The 18956-nt window shown below is 34.0% G+C and overlaps 3 protein-coding genes across 3 annotated transcripts; all 3 read right to left on the minus strand.

Annotated features, from left to right (window-relative positions):
* Positions 1–2385: 2385 nt before the first annotated feature.
* LOC124824331 (putative pectinesterase/pectinesterase inhibitor 7) lies at positions 2386–4434 on the minus strand. The gene is made up of 2 exons (XM_047296755.2): positions 3416–4434; positions 2386–3244 (listed from the first exon to the last, which is right to left on the minus strand). Exons 1-2 carry the CDS (start codon positions 4410–4412, stop codon positions 2556–2558), a joined length of 1686 nt encoding a protein of 561 aa, XP_047152711.2. The 5' UTR covers positions 4413–4434; the 3' UTR covers positions 2386–2555.
* A 4100-nt stretch (positions 4435–8534) lies between these two features.
* Positions 8535–10515, minus strand: LOC148198124 (pectinesterase-like). The gene is made up of 2 exons (XM_088116498.1): positions 9483–10515; positions 8535–9335 (listed from the first exon to the last, which is right to left on the minus strand). The coding sequence occupies exons 1-2, from the start codon at positions 10468–10470 to the stop codon at positions 8647–8649; spliced, it is 1677 nt and encodes a 558-aa protein (XP_087972624.1). The 5' UTR covers positions 10471–10515; the 3' UTR covers positions 8535–8646.
* Positions 10516–13215: 2700 nt separating this feature from the next.
* LOC124824325 (pectinesterase-like) lies at positions 13216–15255 on the minus strand. The gene is made up of 2 exons (XM_088091695.1): positions 14215–15255; positions 13216–14052 (listed from the first exon to the last, which is right to left on the minus strand). Exons 1-2 carry the CDS (start codon positions 15209–15211, stop codon positions 13361–13363), a joined length of 1689 nt encoding a protein of 562 aa, XP_087947821.1. The 5' UTR covers positions 15212–15255; the 3' UTR covers positions 13216–13360.
* Between the last annotated feature and the right edge of the window lie 3701 nt (positions 15256–18956).

Genomic DNA, 18956 nt, shown 5'->3' on the forward strand with positions numbered 1-18956 from the left:
AAGAAGGATATCTTCTATTTCCTCTTCTTTGTAGTACGAAAAGCTTCTTTTAGGTAACGAGTGACAGTGATATATAATTAAAATTATTTATTATTTGTTTGTTTTTCTCTTCGCACCATATCATATTTCTTTTTCTGAATATTAGCTAGAAATATGACATAAGCATTTGTTTCTAAAATTATTGAAACGGTGAAAATCGAAAAGTCCTATTTTGATACGACTTAATTATAAAGAAATTATGTCAAATTTAACATAATTTTGACTTATTAAAATAAAGTGGTATTAAATGATACGACTTTAATTTAAATTACAATATAATTAAATATATCAAACTAACATCATTTTAATGAATTTTATATATATATATATATATATATATATATAACGCATACTATTTTATTTTATATTACAATATACCAAAGTTACACTAAGTTATTACGATTCTAATTAAAATTAAAAAAAATACAACACACGAAAATGATATCAAATTAGGACTACTTATAATTTTTGTAAATTTTTTAAAATTTACACTATTTTAATAAATTTGAAAAAGAATTATACCTGTTTGGTGCTTTTGCCTGTTTACCAATCTTTATCTATTTTTGAAGGAATTTTTATATTAATCTTTATTGAACAAATGTCATGCATAAAGTACATTCTATTTTTTTGGTAAGCATCGCAGAAGTCAAAATCAGCGGTTGATGGGTGCAGGAAAGAGTCACAATCTGATTAAGTACTAAATAATTGAGAATGAGACAGAATACAATCACTAGTGCAGCGAGGGGCTTTTACCGCGGTTGATTTTTACTATACGTCGCGGTTCTTGAACCGCGGCATATTCAGCCGCGGTAGTAAGTCAGACACTTTATGCCGCGGTTCGAACCGCGGTATATAGGCTGCGGAATATGCCGCGGTTGTCTAGGGAACCGCTGCCTAAATTCATTTTTTTTTAAAAAAAAAATTAAAAAAAAAATTAAAAAATGCACTATATGCCGCGGTTGTGGTTAGAACCGCGGCATATTCCCCTGCAGTTTTTTAAAATTGCAGGTCTGTTTTTGTGATATCCACTACCACAAAAACAGACCTGCATATAAAAACATTTACAGAAATTCAATTTCAACATAACAAACACATGTTCAAATGTATTTCAACATCAAATAAAGTAGAGAGTCTAAGAAAATTCTATCTAATCAAATGCATTGTTTAAATCTAAATCTAAGAGCTATTGTATAATCTAACTATATATTTTAAGGTTTATAAATAATACAAGAACTACAACACACATTACCAAAACTATAGCAAAAACCATATCATACATTACCAAAACTATAACAATTTCATGCACTATCAAAATTAAAGCAAAAATTATACCAAAACTATAGAAACTTCATACATTACCAAAACTATAGCATTATGCAAAAATTAATGAAGAAATCACGTTAAAAATGCAAATGGACATAAATACCTGGAAGAGGAACGGCGGCGGAGAGGGTGAAAAACGCCAGGAAATCACGATTTTGAACGGCTAAAACTCGTTTTTATCGTCAAAAACGAATAATGACCGAACAATTTTGAGTTTAAACGGTTAAAAACGCAAAATCTGAGATGAAGGGTGGTTCGGAGGAAGAAGAAACGCGAAAACAGAGAGAACGCGCGAGGAAGACGATGCACTGTTCCAAGTTTTGTTTTTTAACTCTGAACGGGAGAATCTACCGCGGTTCACTACTTAATCGCGGTATAAAAGGCATTTTATACTAATTTAAAAAATTATTTTCAAACTATATGCCGCGGTTCAGCGGGCAACCGCGGCATAAACCTCGAAATATTTCAAATAAACATTAAATTAATTTCATATAGGAGAATATGCCGCGGTTCCCCAGAGAACCGCGGCATATACCCCTGAAACGTGTTCAACACAACTGTCTCCCCAACTGCCTTTCACAGAATTTGAAAAGTTACAGGGGGTATATGCCGCGGTTCTCTGGGGAACCGCGGCATATACCCCCTGTAACTTCTGAAATTCTCTGACTGGCAGAGAAGTTGAGACGTGACAGGGGTATATGCCGCGGTTCCCAAGAGAACCGCGGCATATACCCCCTGTAACTTTTCGAATTCTCTGGCCCAGTCAGCACCTGCAATAAATTGGCAGGGTATATGCCGCGGTTCTCTGCACAACCGCGGCATATACTCTGTTATTTAATTTTTTATTCATACGTGGCGTCAAAGGCAATGGTTGACTGGGGTATATGCCGCGGTTCCCAGTAGAACCGCGGCATATAGGTTCGTTTTATTTACAAAACTGCCACCGCGCACCATTATGCTGCGGTTTTCGTTGAACCGTGGCATAATGTGCGCTGTAAAAACCCGATTTTTTACTAGTGAATATTTGGTTTATAATTCTAAATCACAGTAACTTTCAATGAAACAATATGCTTTGAACACTTGGAAGGGGTATTAGTAGATTAGAGTACAGGCAGTGGCCAGCTTATTTTTTTAAGGATACAAAAAATACCAAAAGAAAAAGAACAAAGTGAATGTGTGAGTCAGTAGATGTTCTATATCAGGTTATCGGTGTACGACACTCCTGTCTGGGGTAACCAATCATCACCAAGCAAAAAATTCGACACTGTAAAATTAGCTGCATCAGTGGCATTAATCACGTGATAACCAGACCACGTCACTCTATTGCTGGTGTTAGACCCTGGTCCACTGTTGCTGTACTCTGCGTAATACAAAGTGCTTAATGCAAAATCACCGTCCCATGCACGCCAGCCTGCACCGTTGATCAAATCATCCATAAAAGTTTGCATATAAACAGTTCTAGAATATTCCTTCCATGGCCTTCCCAAATACGTTGAAACACCACTGCTAGCAGCTAAATCGTCAGATGCTCTAATGCTACAGTTGTGGATAGAAATTCCAGTGTCTTGGTTTGGATCTGTTCTTCCTTGTGCAGTGATGGCGTTGAATTGACCCTGCATGGGGAGACGAGGATACATGTTGCAACTTTGCAATACCACCTTAGCGTTTCCGAATATGAAATCTACGGTGCCGTAGATGTCGCATTCCCTGTAGAATTGCCTCAGCGAATGAACGTACAATGTGTCTTGGTATCCCTCGAAGCTGCAGCTGTAAAACGTAGACAAATCTGCTCCGTTTCGAAGGGCCACCGCTTGGTGCTTCACGGCTCCGGCGGTGTTGCGAATGGTCATATTCACACCCACGAATCCTTGCCCTACCACAGCTGCATCATTGGTGAAAAAATTATCAGATTCAGGTTCTTTGGAAAATTATTCTCTTTGGATAATTTTTAGAAGCATATTAAAATGAGTTTTGTTTGTGGGGATTAATTATAATATCCAATTTCTCACATCATAACTAAAGTAAGTAATTGAAGATTTATTATTATTATTACCTAATGTCGCGGAGCTGAAGGTTGTCCAGCCATCAACTACACTACGATTGCCGGTGATGATTGTCTTGTTGATACCATCGCCGACCATCATCAAGTAGGTCTTCTTCTTATCAATGGACACAATTTCGTCATACACACCAGCGGTGACATAGATAAGGAAGTATCCATCGGTAGAGGCAGATTTGTTAGGAGCGGCAGCAATGGCATCACTGATGGTGGTGAAGTTCCCGCTTCCATCTTGGCTAACCGTGACGATATCTCTCACCACAACATCCTGACCCACCGAGGCCTGAAGGAGCTTCCTCCTACTCACAGACTCGAAGATCGCACGGGTTGTGCTGGACATCTTAAGCGGCAAACGCCCGTTTCGGAACCCTTGTTGTTTCTTGGTAGGGTGCATCGTGTTGACTTTGGATCTGGGAACCCAACCCTTATTGAAGAGGGCAAGCGAGACACTGTAGAGTTTGGTGTCGTTGGAAAGAGGGAGTATGAGACCGTTTCTGACGCTCCAAGCGGAAGCAGTGTCTTTGAGACCGTCCAAGCATGTTTGCTGGTTGGTCAGAATGGCGCTGAGTAAGGTTTGGATGTCGTCGGCTTGAAAACTAGGGAGAAATCTCGTTGTCTTGTTGACGGTTTGGAAGGAACTGGAAAGGAAATCGAAGTTGAGTTCCCCGAGAGTACGACAATCTTGAAGCGCACGGATTGCGGTGGCGGAAAGAGAAGAACGACGCTGGAGGTATTTATCGACGAGGCTCAAGAACTTTCGAGCCTGCGATAGTGATTTTTTGACGGAGAAGCGGCCATAGTCGTAAACGTTGCCGTTTTGGGGAGGGAGAACGGATTTGCAGTAAGATGAGTCTGGGGTGGATTGGCATGCGGTTCCAGGGGAGACAGGAGTTGCGGGATTTGAAACGGTGTCGGCGGAAACTATTACGGTGTGAAACAAAGGTAAGAGAAAGAGAAAGAATGAGAGAGAATAAGAAAGCTTGGAAGGCATATTGAGTAGTAGTAGTAGTAAGATATTGTTTTGGTACTTGGAAACTCCGTTTGGCTCAATGAATTTATAGGTGGAGACAGAGACCTCTGATTATGGGTTTAATTGTTTACTTTAATTTTTATTTTTTTTGCATGTTTTTACTGCAGCCGAAGGTTGACCTATCAACTAAAGAGATATATTAATGGCATAGTCACAAGTCAACAATTGAAGACTTTGTCAATTGCATCAAATTACATTGGACACGCATCTTGGAAATTGTAACTATTGGATTTGCCACTAGGATTTGCTTAATAAATTTATGTATTTATGAAGTATGCAGTAGGTGGTGATTAATTAATTAGGGACACTACCGAATCATTTGTCCTGTTCTACTTAGACGGATATAAATGTTACAGTACTTGTAACACATGCAACTCACTGGGATGAATAAAGATTTCTACATGATGGAGTAATTCATAAATAATTAAGGAAGCACTTTTTTATAATATATTTTTTTATTAAATATCGTGTTTTATATCTGTCGTTGAATAATTTAATCTGTTCTCTGTTTCCTAAATCTTATGCAAAATCTTACCGCATTAAGGAGAATATGTTAACCAAAACACTATTACCTCCAACCGCGAAAAATGTGTTATGATAACAATATTCACTACAAAAATTAATTTAAATACACTAAAAATACTTTTATAATAATTATCACTACCACACCTAAGATAATTTTTAATTGATTCACAATATAGTAAAGTTATATCGCACATTAAGGATAGATATTAATTAAACTCATACTAAGTATATAATTCTGTAAAGAATGGCATTTGAGAATGAATATTAAAATACAAAATATAACAATGGACATTTGCCAAACCATTAGCGCTTAAACAATCTAAACAAGAATGGGGGTAAAGGTTTCATTTCAAAAAAGAATGTTTACATTCTTCTTAATGTCAGCTGTCTTCTAGAATTCATAGGGTATAATTACCCAGTGAGGATAATACATTCAATGTTAAACTATACAAGAATTTAACGTGATTCGTTACACAATGTGTTTACATCCAAAACTATACTAAATATTTATAGTATGTTTCAAAATTTACAAAAGATTATTGATAAAAACTCACAAGTTGTATTTGCAGATTCTCAAATATGTATATGTGTGGCACCGGATGGTTTGATTTCGAAGAAACTTCAGTTTGCCTCAGAATTTTGCAGAGCTTCGCAAGCAACATTTATTTGTTAGCGTAAAATTTTCCTTTCATGTGTTTGTAAATGTAACACAAAAGACATTACGAGGAGAATCAAAAGTAAGAAGTGTTAGGAATCAAACATGAGTCAAGTCTACCTTAGATAGAAATGAGAAAATTATATAAAAATAAAAGACTCCTTGGCATGAAAAACACCACAGTATTTTTGTGTGTTGAAAAGTGGAAGCCAGCGGATACTGAGAACGAAAAGCAATTAAGGGCTGAAAGCCCAAAGAAAAGGTTTGGTAAAAGAGATGCCTAACTGTTTGAAATTAAAAGATGGCAGACAGGAAAAAAGAATAATGGAAACATGAAAAAGGCAAATTTGACTTTGATTGAACACAGAGACAGAAAGTCATAACTGCTGATTCTGCAAACTAATGAACTGGAATAATTTTTAACAAATACGCATCAAACATGAATCATGGTTAAGTAAATGTGTATAGAAATTAAGACGATCGATACATGTTGGAGTAAACATTAGAGATAATGGAGAGCTAAAATGTAGCGTACGTCGTAGACTTGGTTGATTTTGTTTTTGTATTTTTTATAGGGTGATTGAATGGTGACAATAGTTGGAATATGGAAAGTTAGGAAGTTTGACCTTGATTGTTAACGCGGAAACTCTGGTCTTGACATTTTTATATAGATATGCTACATGTTTATGGCGGTGAAGGGCCCACACGTTGCAGAAATTATTCAGTAAACAATATCTGCCAAATTGGGCAAGCTGGGATCAATAGAGAAGAAGAGTCCAAAGTCGAACGGTTAAGGATTCACTACACTATAGACTATTCTATATATATATACTACAAAACTCCTTTGAAAAAATAGACACACCCTGCCCCTGCTCCCACCTTTTCCTTTTCAAAAATAATGCAACGCGGAATCTCAATAATTAAACTCCTCTGTTACTTCCTCTGCAAAACCATAGTAGTGCTAACACTTCTAACAATCCACATGACAATTAATAATTAAATAATTATATTATACCGTATGAGTGCTATGTCAGAGACAGACTCAACGGTCAATTATATGCAGATGAAATAAATTAAGCTGATCACTATCGAATGACTGAGAAGTCGGACTAAATATGTAATGGAAGAATTATTTTTGAATATAATTAGACTATAATTAGATTATCATGAAGTCAAATTTTATAAATTTAATTATAACGTAAGAAGACTTATGATTTTATATTTATTGTGCTATTAATACTTGAAATGTCAAATTTTTACTGACATCAAAATATCTTCTATAATTCATCAACATAGTATATAAATGACAAAAAATGAACAATAGTGTGTAAATGAACATTTAAATTCTTTTGTAAGCCATACAACAATAACTAATTGACCTCGACTCCACGTCTATGATACTTATTAGTTATTTAATTACTTGAAAATATTATGTTGTATAATCTTTAATATAATCTTATATTTCATTCTAATATAAAATAATTTATATTTATATTAATGAGTAGATGTTGCTTCAACTAGATCGAAAATTCTCAAAATGTTAATTATTCTGATTTATGATAAGTTTGGTGTTTTTTATAAATTGTGAGCTTGCCAAAGTCAAAATCAGTCACTACAAAACTATTCTTATGTACAGTAGTTGAAAAACTCGAGCAAGTTGTTTGTATCAAAATCGAATCCAAGTCAAAGGAAGCACGTTATATTTACATGGAAGCTACTAATTATATAAATTAGTTTTAAAAATATATATTATATTTTAAAAATGACACACTGTATAACAATTTGTAATAAACTATCAAGAGTATAAAAGATATACATTTAAAAAACACAAATGTAACTTGAGTAGAATGATAATACATTAAACATTAGATAGTTTAATTATAAGTTTCATTTTAGTTCGTCTCTTTTTATGGGATACACCGTCTTTTTAAAGGAAAATGTTATTTGGACAACAAAAGTTTGACACAATTTTGACAACGGCGACGTGGCAGCTGTGCATTGGCTCAGTGAACCGGGGTGAGGGGTATTTTGGGTTTTTTCTGGTTTGTTTTCAATTCACTGAGCCAATGCACAGCTGCCACGTCGCCGTTGTCAAAATTGTGTCAAACTTTTGTTGTCCAAATAACATTTTCCCTTTTTAAAACGTGGAAGATCTACGTTTTATGGTAGAAAGCTATGGGATGTGAAAGAAGCCCCCAACACTATTCTCACACGAACCCAATTCGTAAGGCCCAATAGCGGAAACACGGTCTACAATGGGTTCAATACGGAAGCTGCTTTCTGCACCCTCTTACTTTCCTTTTGCTGCAATCTGACATTCTTTTATTATTTTGGACTGGTGAATCAAAAGCATATTCCATATTAACCATTCCGTTGGATAAAATGTGTGATTTTTTAAACACAAGAAGCAACTGTTCTTCAATTTGCACCATGCAAAAATGAGTTCCTTATTTTCAATCTTTTTTTTTTCTTTTGCAATGTCATGCCAACCATTAAGCTTTTGTCTTTTGACAAAAATATTCTTTCTGAAAAACTAAATTTTGAAGCAAATATTTATAAAAAGTCTAACGTAAGACTGCTAAAAATTTAATGTTGATATGTTGAAATACATTATAGAAACTGCTTTTTTCAGTGAGCTTAATTTAGTTAGTTTTCATTTTTTTTATTTAAATAGTTTAGTATCCTTTATTATGATTTAAGTAACTCGATAATGAAAACCTACATATTTAATGTAACATTTTGGTTATTTCTTATGTTTATTGTTTTTAAATAATAATAGCTTTTAATAAATGGAAGAATTTAATGAATAAGTTATGATGTGAAAATATCCAACAAATAAAATAAGTTGATATACACCAATAAAAACAAGACAACCCAAATTAAAGTTAAAGATGAGACTTGTATAATTCATTGATTCATTCATTACCACATTAATGTGGCTAAATCGAAAAGGAACAGAACATTCAACATGATCTATGACAAGTATATGAATCCAAGTAAAGTTTGCAACTACAATTACAAAGATGTCTGGTACGGAATGCTGGTTCGAGGCACCCAATCATCTCCATCCAAGAAGCTAGAGACAGTAAAATTGACTGCATCAGTGGCATCGATAACATGAAACCCAGACCAGTTTACTCGGTTTGCAGTGTTTGAACCAGGACCCGTGTTATCATATTCAGCGTAGTACAATGTGCTGAGAGCGAAATTCCCATTCCATTCATGCCAACCAGCAGGAGCTATCAAACTATCCATGAAAGACTGTATATAAACAGTTCTTGAGTACTCCTTCCATGGCCTTCCAAGGTATGTTTCCACAGTACCAACCGTTGGAGCCAAATCCTGTGCTGCTTTTATAGTGGCATTTTGTATGGAAATGCCGGTGTTTTGATTTGGATCAGTTCGACCTTGTGCAGTGATGGCATTGAATTGTCCACTCAACGGAAGGCGGGGATACATATTGCAGTTTTGCAAAACAACAGCTGCGTTTCCAAATATGAAGTCAACTGTGCCATATATGTCACATTCTCGATAAAACTGTCTCAGGGAATGGGTGTATAAAGTGTCTTGATACCCTTCAAAACTACAGCTATAGAAGGAGGACATATCTGCTCCATTTCTTACTGCAACTGCTTGGTGCTTGCTTGGCCCCGCAGTGTTGCGGAATGTTATGTTCACACCTACGAATCCTTGTCCTACCACAGCTGAAAAAGGTCACCAACAAATTATCATGTTAGAGGGTGATTTCAATGACTAATTAACAAGAATATTTGAAGTTCAGATATATATTCACGTTCATGAAAAAAGATCGCGCGTTAGTTATCTTTATTTAGGATGTTAATTATGCTTACCAAATGTGGCTGAGTTGAATGTTGTAAAGCCATCAACAACATTGTGATCGCCAGTTATAATTGTTCGGTTGATTCCATCTCCAATTAACATCAAGAACTTCTTGTTTTTTGCTATAGATACATACTCTTGATATATACCCTCACTGATGATAATAATGAAGTAGCCATCCGTAACAGCTGTGTTATTTGGTGCAGCAGCTATGGCATCGTTTATGGTGGTAAAGTTTCCACTTCCATCTTTACTAACCACCACAATATCACTCACCAGAACGCTTTCGCTGTCATCCGATGTTTGTAGCAGTTTTCTCCCTTGACCTTTCGCAGAATCATAAATCGCACGAACTTTGTTTGACATCTTCAAGGGTAAACGATCATTCTGGATGGCTCCATGGGGTTTCCATATTCTGTTCTCAGGAACCCAAGCCTTGGTGAACAAATAAAGTGAGACACTGTTAAGCTTCATATCATCCAAGAGTTGGGAAAAAAGATCATTCTTCACTCTTGGATCTGAAGCTGAGGTTTGAAGACCATCTAAACAAGTTTGGTGATTTGTCAAAACAGCACTAAGCAATGTGTGAACATCGTCTGCTTGAGAGGTGGGAAGAACATCCTTAGCTTTATCGACAGTGTCAATTGTCGTTGATAAGTATTCAAAGTTTAGTTCAGAAAGTGATTGGAAATCTTGAAGAGCAAGGATTGTTGGTTGGGAGAGAGAGGAGGGATTTTGAAGATATGAGTACATCGCGTTCAAGAACTTACGAGACTGGGACAGGGATTTTCGAACAGAAAATTGACAATAGTCATATATGCTACCATTTTGATTAGCAAGAACAAATTTGCAGTAAGAAGGGTCCAAGGTTGAGTGGCATAGGGTTTCTGGTGGAACAACTGCATGGCTATTATCAGCTATGGAAATCGACGTGAAGAAGGATAGCAGAAGGGACACAAAGAGTGTGAGAGCGTACAAGCTGTTAAAAGCCATAGCCATTGGTATTTTTGGATGGAAGAATAACAAATAAGATTTTTTTGTAGCTTGAAGATTGTTTAGAAGATGTGATCAAAGCATACATAGTTGGGTTCTTATATAGGACTGGGTGACGAATTTGTGTCCTTAAAATTATCAGGGATATTAATGTGGGGTGATCAATGCAGGGAATAAGGGAAGTCAACTTTAAGGAATTTTCGTTTTCCTACTTTGTGTTGATGTCGTGGCGACCATTAACATAGTCAACAACTCTAAATCAAACTGCAATGTATATCAGAAATGTTTTGATTAAGAATTTAGGACGAACATTCATTAGGTTTAAAGCATCGTGCATGTATGCAAATATTGATAGGAATATTAGGTGTGTTTCTTTAAATTGGTCGGAAGATTTGTTTGGTAATGGACTTATCAGATAACGAATTGGATATGATTTTAAGGTTGTGAATGGTGGGGTTGGTTCCCAGCAATCACAAGACACGGGAACGCAAAACATAAGAATAACTAAACTAAAGTGGATTGTTTGACGAATATCAGACAAGATTGTGTTGTGCTGCCGTTATATCCCATGGAAAGTCAATTTCTGGTGATGCTCCTAAAATGTTGAAAATAGAATAATGTTTGAGAGATTCTCAGGAATGTATGTGGTCAGATAATTTCCGCATGCGACAGAGCCATGTATGCTTAATATATAACGTGATAATCAACATCTCTCTGTGCGTGTGTGTGTATATATATATATATATATTTATTTTCTCATTTGTGTCCACCAACCAACCCCTGGACCTAATTATTTTACTTTTAGAAGATGACTTAAGGAAGAGTAATAAATAGATAAATTTGAGGAGATAAAGAGAAAAAAAAAATGCGAGGAAGCAAATACCTAGTTATCCAGCAAATCTGCTCCCTGGAATAATCTAAAATCACCTGAAGCAAATACATATCCATGTGTTTAAACAGTAAATAAGCGGAAGTAATCAGTGTTAGTAGTAACTCGTGAATTCATCTCATGGTGAACGATAATGTATCATCGATCAAAATTCGATTCTAAGAAAAAAATTGAGCTAAATAGTGAACCCCGTCACATATATATGCATAAAAAAGTTTAAAGAATTTAAATTACATATAAGCTTAGCTGTTAAAATGAGTCAATCCACGGATCAATCTGATCCACCACGGATTCGAGCTGGGTTATGTTTGAAAAAATTATATTTTTTTTTATGCAGATTAGATTTTAACTCGGCTTATTTAAACCTAACTCATACGAGTTGAATTCATGGTGGGCTAGGTTGACCCACCAACCCACCTACCTAATTTTATTTTATTAAAATTTAATTTTCATTTTATAAAAAAATATTTATTATTATTTTTTCTTGAAAGAAATTATTTAAGTTCCTTATTTTCAAAATTAATTAAACACAAGAGTGAAATTTATTTATATTTGAATTATAGAAAGTTTGTAATTTTTTTTTATTTTAAAAAAAATTGTAATTAAGTGAGCCAGGAGCCAATCTGTTTATCCACCAACAACCCGTGATGGGTTGGACCGAGTTAGAATTTTTTTAGTTCACTAATAAATGAGTCGGGTTGGGTTGACTCACTAAGTGACCAACCTATGGTGGACCGGGTCAGGTCGGACCGAGTGGTCCGTTTTGACAGTATAAGCTTTTGAATAAGAGTCATTAGCGTCTACGTTAAATTATACTGAGTTTAGATTATTTAAAATAATTTAGCTAGTTCGGATGCTAATGACTTTGGTTTAATCGAAATACATAAATCTATAAAACCATGTTTAATATAAGGTTGTTTACTTAAATGTTTTTCTTGTTACCGAAAAAGAAAAGTAAAGAAAGAACATATTGATAAATGATGTATTTAGAGAATTCCAAATCACATATAGATTTTTTTAGAAAAAAATATCTATAAAAAAAATAAGCATAAAATTACATCCAAAAGAGTTAGTATAAACCAACCCCAAAATATCTACCCTGAACTTATTAATATTTCAAAATATTCCTTCAAATATATATCTTTGAGATTGATGGATTTTCAAAAGTGTCTTCACAACAATCAATAATCATATAAACTTTTCTTTTAAGTGATTAAGATATCAGTCATATTGTCACTCTAAGTAAGTACCGTCATATATGATACTTGTCTAATGGTCGCTTAAACAAGGTTCAAGACACTTCTTAAAACTGACAATACATTTCTCTAACATTAAAAATTATAAAATGATAGAGGATTATCGTTGTTCCCAGCAGTTACATATAATACTTAATTAAGTGTTACTAATATTTTCTTTACTCTATTTAAAAGATATTCAATTTATTTTTTTGTTATTTTTTTATACTATTAGTGATATTAAAAATATTGTATAACTTTTAGGACAGGTTTTTAAATTCTAGTTGAGTTTTGGGTTATATTGAAAACATCTATAAACAAGTGACTCTTAGACACGATTCATGAATTGAAAGCAAAACATCTATAAGCAAGTTAACATGCATCTGTAAATGGAAAGCACAACGTCTATAAACAAGTTAATAATAAAATTTGTATCTATTTATATATTATAAATTTATCTTATCTAAATATTATTAATTTATCTTATCAATTTCACTAAAGCTTTTGTAAAATAAAACTTACGTCATTTTATATACTATAAAATCGTTTTATTTTTAGTCTGACTATAAAATGATTTTTTTTAAAATAATTAATATATAAGTCACTTAAAATGTATGTTAATTTGCGTAAATAACAACTAATGAATCCACAACTTTACAACGGAGTACATTTTACTTATTTATAAATACAACAGAGAAACGAATATTGCATCAGACATACAAAGCAACTTTGCTCTTATTACACGTAACTAGCTCGGAACTTGAATGTTTGATTATATCAATCCACTGCTATATGGAACGCCAGTTATAGGAAGCCAACTATCCCCGTCCAAGAAGTTAGCCACAGTAAAGTTAACCGCATCGGTAACATTGATAACATGGTAACCAGACCACGTTACACGGTTTTGGGTGCTTGAACCAGGTCCTGTGTTATTGTACTCTGCATAGTATAAGGTGGTTAGGGCAAAATCTCCACTCCATTCATGCCATCCAGCAGGATTTATCAAACTATCCATGAAAGACTGCATATAAACTGTTCTTGAGTACTCTTTCCATGGTCTCCCAAGATATGTTTTCACGCTCCCAACTACAGGAGCCAAATCAGCAGCAGCTTTTATAGTAGCGTTCTGAATCGAAGTGCCTGTATTTTGATTTGGGTCTGTTCTGCCTTGGGCAGTGATGGCATTGAATTGTCCACTCAAGGGAAGGCGTGGATACATGTTACATGTTTGGAAAACAACAGCAGCATTTCCAAATATGAAGTCAACGGTACCGTAGATGTCACATTCCCGGTAAAACTGTCTAAGGGAATGCGTGTACAAGGTGTCTTGATACCCCTCAAAGCTGCAGCTGTAAAAAGTTGACAAATCAGCTCCGTTTCTCACTGCAACCGCTTGGTGCTTGCTTGGCCCAGCAGTGTTTCGGAATGTCATGTTAACAGCTACAAACCCTTGTGCTACCACAGCTACAATTGCGCACGAAATTTCAAGTTATATGTCAAAAGAGAGATAAATTTGCTATATTGCTATGTTAGCATGTTTGGTTAGATAGTTTTCTTTTCAAAAAGTTCTATTAAAAAATTAAAACGACAACGTTAGGAAGATATGTGTATATTTAATTTGCTAACCAAATGTTGCTGAGTTGAATGTTGTGAAGTTATCGACAACGTTGTGATCACCGGTGATAATCGTTTGGTTGATCCCTTCTCCAACCATCATCAAGTACTTTTTGTTTTTGGCTATGGATACATACTCTTGGTACACACCTCCGGTGACTAAAATTAAAAAGTAACCATCACTAGCAGCAGAGTTATTTGGCGCAGCCGCTATAGCACCGTTGATGGTAGTGAAGTTCCCGCTTCCGTCCTGACTAACAACCACAATATCACTGACCAGTACACTGTCGCTGCTATCTTGAAGCAGTTTTCTGCCGTGACCTCTAGCAGAATCATAGATGGCACGTACACGGTTAGACATCCTCAATGGTAAACGACCGTTGCGGAAACCCAAGTGTCTTCCATTGGGTTGCCATGATGTTGAGATTTTCTTCTCAGGCACCCAACCCTTGATGAACAAATCAAGGGAAACACTGTGAAGCTTCTTGTCATCAGAGAGTGATGAGAGAAGTTCACTCTTCACTCTTTCATCGGAAGCTGTGGTCTGTAAACCTTCTAAACAAGTTTCTTGGTTTGTCAAAGCAGCACTAAGCATGGTTTGCTGGTCTTCAGCTTGAGTGGTGGGAAGATCATCGCTGGCTTTATCAACATGGTCGAGTGCGTTTGATAAGTATTCAAAGTTTTGTTCAGCGAGGAATTGACAGTCTTCAAGGGCGCGAGTTGTGGGAAGAGACAAAGAGGATCTGTCTCGGAGGAATGAGTTTACTAGGTTTAAGAATTTGCGGGACTGGGACAAGGACTTTCGGACAGAAATTCGACCATAGTCAAAGATTGTGCCGTTTTGATTAGCAAGCAGGGTTTTGCAGTAGGAAGCATATACGGTGGATTTGCATATGGTTTCTGGTGGAACAACATCACGTTTATTATTAGAAGCTATGGAAATCGGTGACAAGGAGGATAACACAAGAGAAACACAGAGCGTAAGGAGGGACAAGTTCTTAAAAGCCATTGGGCTTTTGAAAGAAGGAAACTTGAGGAGAGCTTGTAGGTATAAGAATGTGTCGGAATGAAATTCATGCTGTTGGGGGCTCTTATATATAGGCCAAGACGAAGATCAACTTGATCTTATAAAATTGTTGGTCCTAAATCGGAATCTTAGATTAGAATGAAAGCACCACACGAATAAAAAATGTCATCAATTGAGGACTTTTCGTTTTCGTAGCTACTTGATGTTGATGTGGCTGCCATAAACTCAATGAACTCGCTACCAACTCGGGATCATGAAATATTTTCCAAATTGTTGAGTAGAAATTCATTGAACTAGCTATAATCGTACATGAATGCAATAAAAATGGTGGTTTTATTCGTATATATCCTAAAATGAAAAGAAGAAATTATAATTTAGTTCTTGAAGTCAATACCATTAATCAATTGATATGATTCTTAACATCACAAAACAAAAATATTTAGTTATTAAAATTACTATTATCTGGTACTAAAGAAGAAAAAATGGTAAGAAAAAAGAATAGTATTATCAATTTTTTCATCCTAATCCAACGTCTCATTCTTTTCAATGGTCTAATTTTTAAAAATAGATAGTTTTACTCGATAAGTAATATTTGATGGTATTATATTTATAATATTATTATAAATATTATACCAAATTAAAATTATAATTTTAATATATAATATTCTTTTTAAATATTAAAATCAAATTAAGTTATCATGATAGTTTTGGTTACTTGCTCACGCAGATCAATCCAGTAAAAAAAAAGAGAGTTAAGAGAGCGTTTTTAATTTAAAAGTCCAAACTAATCGATAATTCGATTTACAAGGTTTGATACAACTTGATAAAGTTGATACAATTCGATAAGATTTAAAATAGTCAAACAGACAGTTTTAGTTTTTTTTTTTTTCAATCTAGAATTAATCTGACAAACTATCATTAATGCATTTTCATATTAGACTTTCGATTAGAGAAGAAAAAAATAAATAAAGAGGCAAACCAATCTGAATAGGCCAAATTGAAATATAAAGTTCATTTTGTTTTCAATTGATAACCCCTTTAAGACACCTACTTATAACATCGAATATTATTTTATTTTATCAACTTTGAGGGTGGTTCCGAACTATATGACACGTAAACACGAAAAACAAGTCACGTACAAACATCGCTTGTTTGACCAACATCAGTGTATTGACAAAATTAACAAGGTAGGATGTTAATTAGCAACAACAAAATAACTAAAAAAAATAGTGATGAATAATGTTGATGATAATAATAAAATAATAATAATATTTTATATGATATTCTGATTGATGTATTATTTTAAATTTTAGTTTACAATTATTAGTGTTTTTGAAAAGAGCTTATTAACAATTTCTTAAATTATACCTTTACATAAAATTAAGAAAATAGCATTATCATTAAAATATTTATGTTTTCAAGATTACTATTAATGAGGTATTCAAATCATAATAATCTTCAGAGAACTGCTAACGTCTGTATAGCTCGTGATCAACGTCTGATATGGAAAACCCTAAATAAATATACTTTACATTCTAATTACCTTTTCCTCTTTTTCCTAGTATCTTCCATCAACAGCCAAATCTAATTCTTTCAAGACATTGAAATTGTGGATGTCTATATCTAAGTTCAAATAAAAATAAAGTTAAACAATTTCATTTTAAACTATTGATGTAAATATATAGTTGAGTACATGAATTAATCAAACAATTCGGATAGAGTTATTCATCCAAATTCAAAACATTATAGAAATAAACATAATTAATTCATAAGCAATCTTTTCCAGCAAACCTCTTTCATGTACTTGACCAATTAAACCTTAACTATAACAGATATTTAAGAAATCAAGCTATTTATTGACTTTATTGGACAATTACTTTTATTTGCTGGAAATTATATTGGACATATCTAGTTAATGTTTATATTTATTTATTTATTTATAAATCACATACTTGACAAAACTATGCATGCAACATCTTATATTGTGGAGAGAATTAGAACAAGAGCACGATTAATTAGATATGCAACTTTTATTTATAAAAGTTTTGTTGATTTATGTATGCATATTATCGTCTTGTTAAAATCAAGTGGTTATCTGATTGTTTGAATGGTACAGTTTGACAACATGATTTGTTAGAATAATTCATGTGAGATAGGTGGAATAGAAAAATGATGTACTGACCATTTTCTTGTCACGAAAACAAGATGATAATGTAGAAAGAGCAAGTTGATAAAAAATAAAAAATCTAAAACTTAAAATGCGTTATAATTATCTTACTTGCTCCTAGCTTAAATATTTCTTCGAAAGGGATAAAGCTTTTAAAATTGCGTATTCCTCTCAAAAGACTCTACACGTGCAGCTGTCATTTCAGACTTAATTTGCCATTGCAAATTACAGAAAGTCCATGCTGCATTGTTCCATCCATGGAAAAAAACTTTTGCTTCCAGACTTAGATCTAACATTTTCGCAAGCTGTTAAATTTAAAGTATTAAAATCAATAGTGTAAATGTAGTTAAGCAATTAATATGCCCAAAAGAAAAAGTAGGTCTGAGCAAACAAAAGTCGCCCAATCTGAAAATATTCAAAGTAAATTTGGAAATATGACTTCATTGGGTTAGGACAATACTGGATAAATAAAGTTGATAGAATAGAAAATAACAGTTGGAGGAATGTTTGGTATTCTCGTAGTGATTGAGTGGTTGAGCGAGAAGATTTTGATAAACAACTTCTAATCTTAATTTTTTTATAAAAAAAAAAAAGAACTATATCTACCTTAAAAAAGAAAACATAAAAATCCATGAGAATAAAACATATATCGAAGACAAACAATAAATTATAATAAACATATATAATAAGTATTTATGACACTTATTATATATCTCTCTTTCATGTCTTTACCTCCATGTTCTCCTGTGATTTTTTGGATCTTCAATGCTTCAACAGCTACTATTTATTTTTCAAAAGAAAGTAAGAGTTGAACTTATTACAACTTTTGCATTCTTTAAGAGATAAATTCTGCCTTGACCCTTTATTTTCGTGTTAATGGCTTAAAAAATAAACTTGACTTTGTGTGAAAGTACGAGGAAGTTGTGCTGAGCAACTTGAGATTAAACACCTCTTCACAAGTTGAAAGCTAAGGTCGTTTTGTAATAAATATAGTGTTATATACCCAAGGCGTTGAAGAGAATTAAAGTGTACCTATCTAGAGTTTACCTTAAAATCAAAATAAGCAGAAAGAGGTTACAGCGCACAGTTCACTGATCTGCCTCTCAACTCAATTTACATATATATACGTACTCTTCATGTGCACGTATATTATTCATGCATTAGCTAACTTTCACGAACACTGCCACTTGGGTTTAACTATTGCCTGTAGCTAACAGCCAAGATAAACTCGGTTTTAGTGTTAATATAATGTGAACTTCTTATATTATTAATTACTTTTATAGTTTACACCTGGGACAATGACGCGTTTATTCTTTTAAGGGCTGCTAATAATATATTTTGAATAAACATAACTTAACAAAGGGATTTGGCTGAATAATATCCAGCCTGTAGCACGCTGAAAATTTTCTAAGCCGGTGCTTTTTTAAAACATTCTAACACATCTCTACCACGATATATCCTCTCTACGTGCAATAAATATATATATAATCAGAATTCAAAAACTTAATTATCGACCGTTCGGTCTTATTTATGTTTTTGCCTTCCACCACTTGGTTCCAT

Source organism: Vigna umbellata, chromosome 5 (genome assembly GCF_029865625.1).
Source record: "Vigna umbellata cultivar VRB3 chromosome 5, Vumbellata_1.0, whole genome shotgun sequence".
Lineage (NCBI taxonomy): Eukaryota > Viridiplantae > Streptophyta > Magnoliopsida > Fabales > Fabaceae > Vigna > Vigna umbellata.

Coding starts and splice junctions, on each gene's coding strand:
- LOC124824331 (XM_047296755.2), bottom strand. CDS start 4,412: ATGCCTTCCAAGCTTTCTTATTCTCTCTCATTCTTTCTCTTTCTCTTA. Junction 3,245..3,415: donor CTTCAGCTCCGCGACATTAG/GTAATAATAATA, acceptor CCAATGATGCAG/CTGTGGTAGGGCAAGGATTC.
- LOC148198124 (XM_088116498.1), bottom strand. CDS start 10,470: ATGGCTATGGCTTTTAACAGCTTGTACGCTCTCACACTCTTTGTGTCC. Junction 9,336..9,482: donor ATTCAACTCAGCCACATTTG/GTAAGCATAATT, acceptor GACCTTTTTCAG/CTGTGGTAGGACAAGGATTC.
- LOC124824325 (XM_088091695.1), bottom strand. CDS start 15,211: ATGGCTTTTAAGAACTTGTCCCTCCTTACGCTCTGTGTTTCTCTTGTG. Junction 14,053..14,214: donor ATTCAACTCAGCAACATTTG/GTTAGCAAATTA, acceptor GCGCAATTGTAG/CTGTGGTAGCACAAGGGTTT.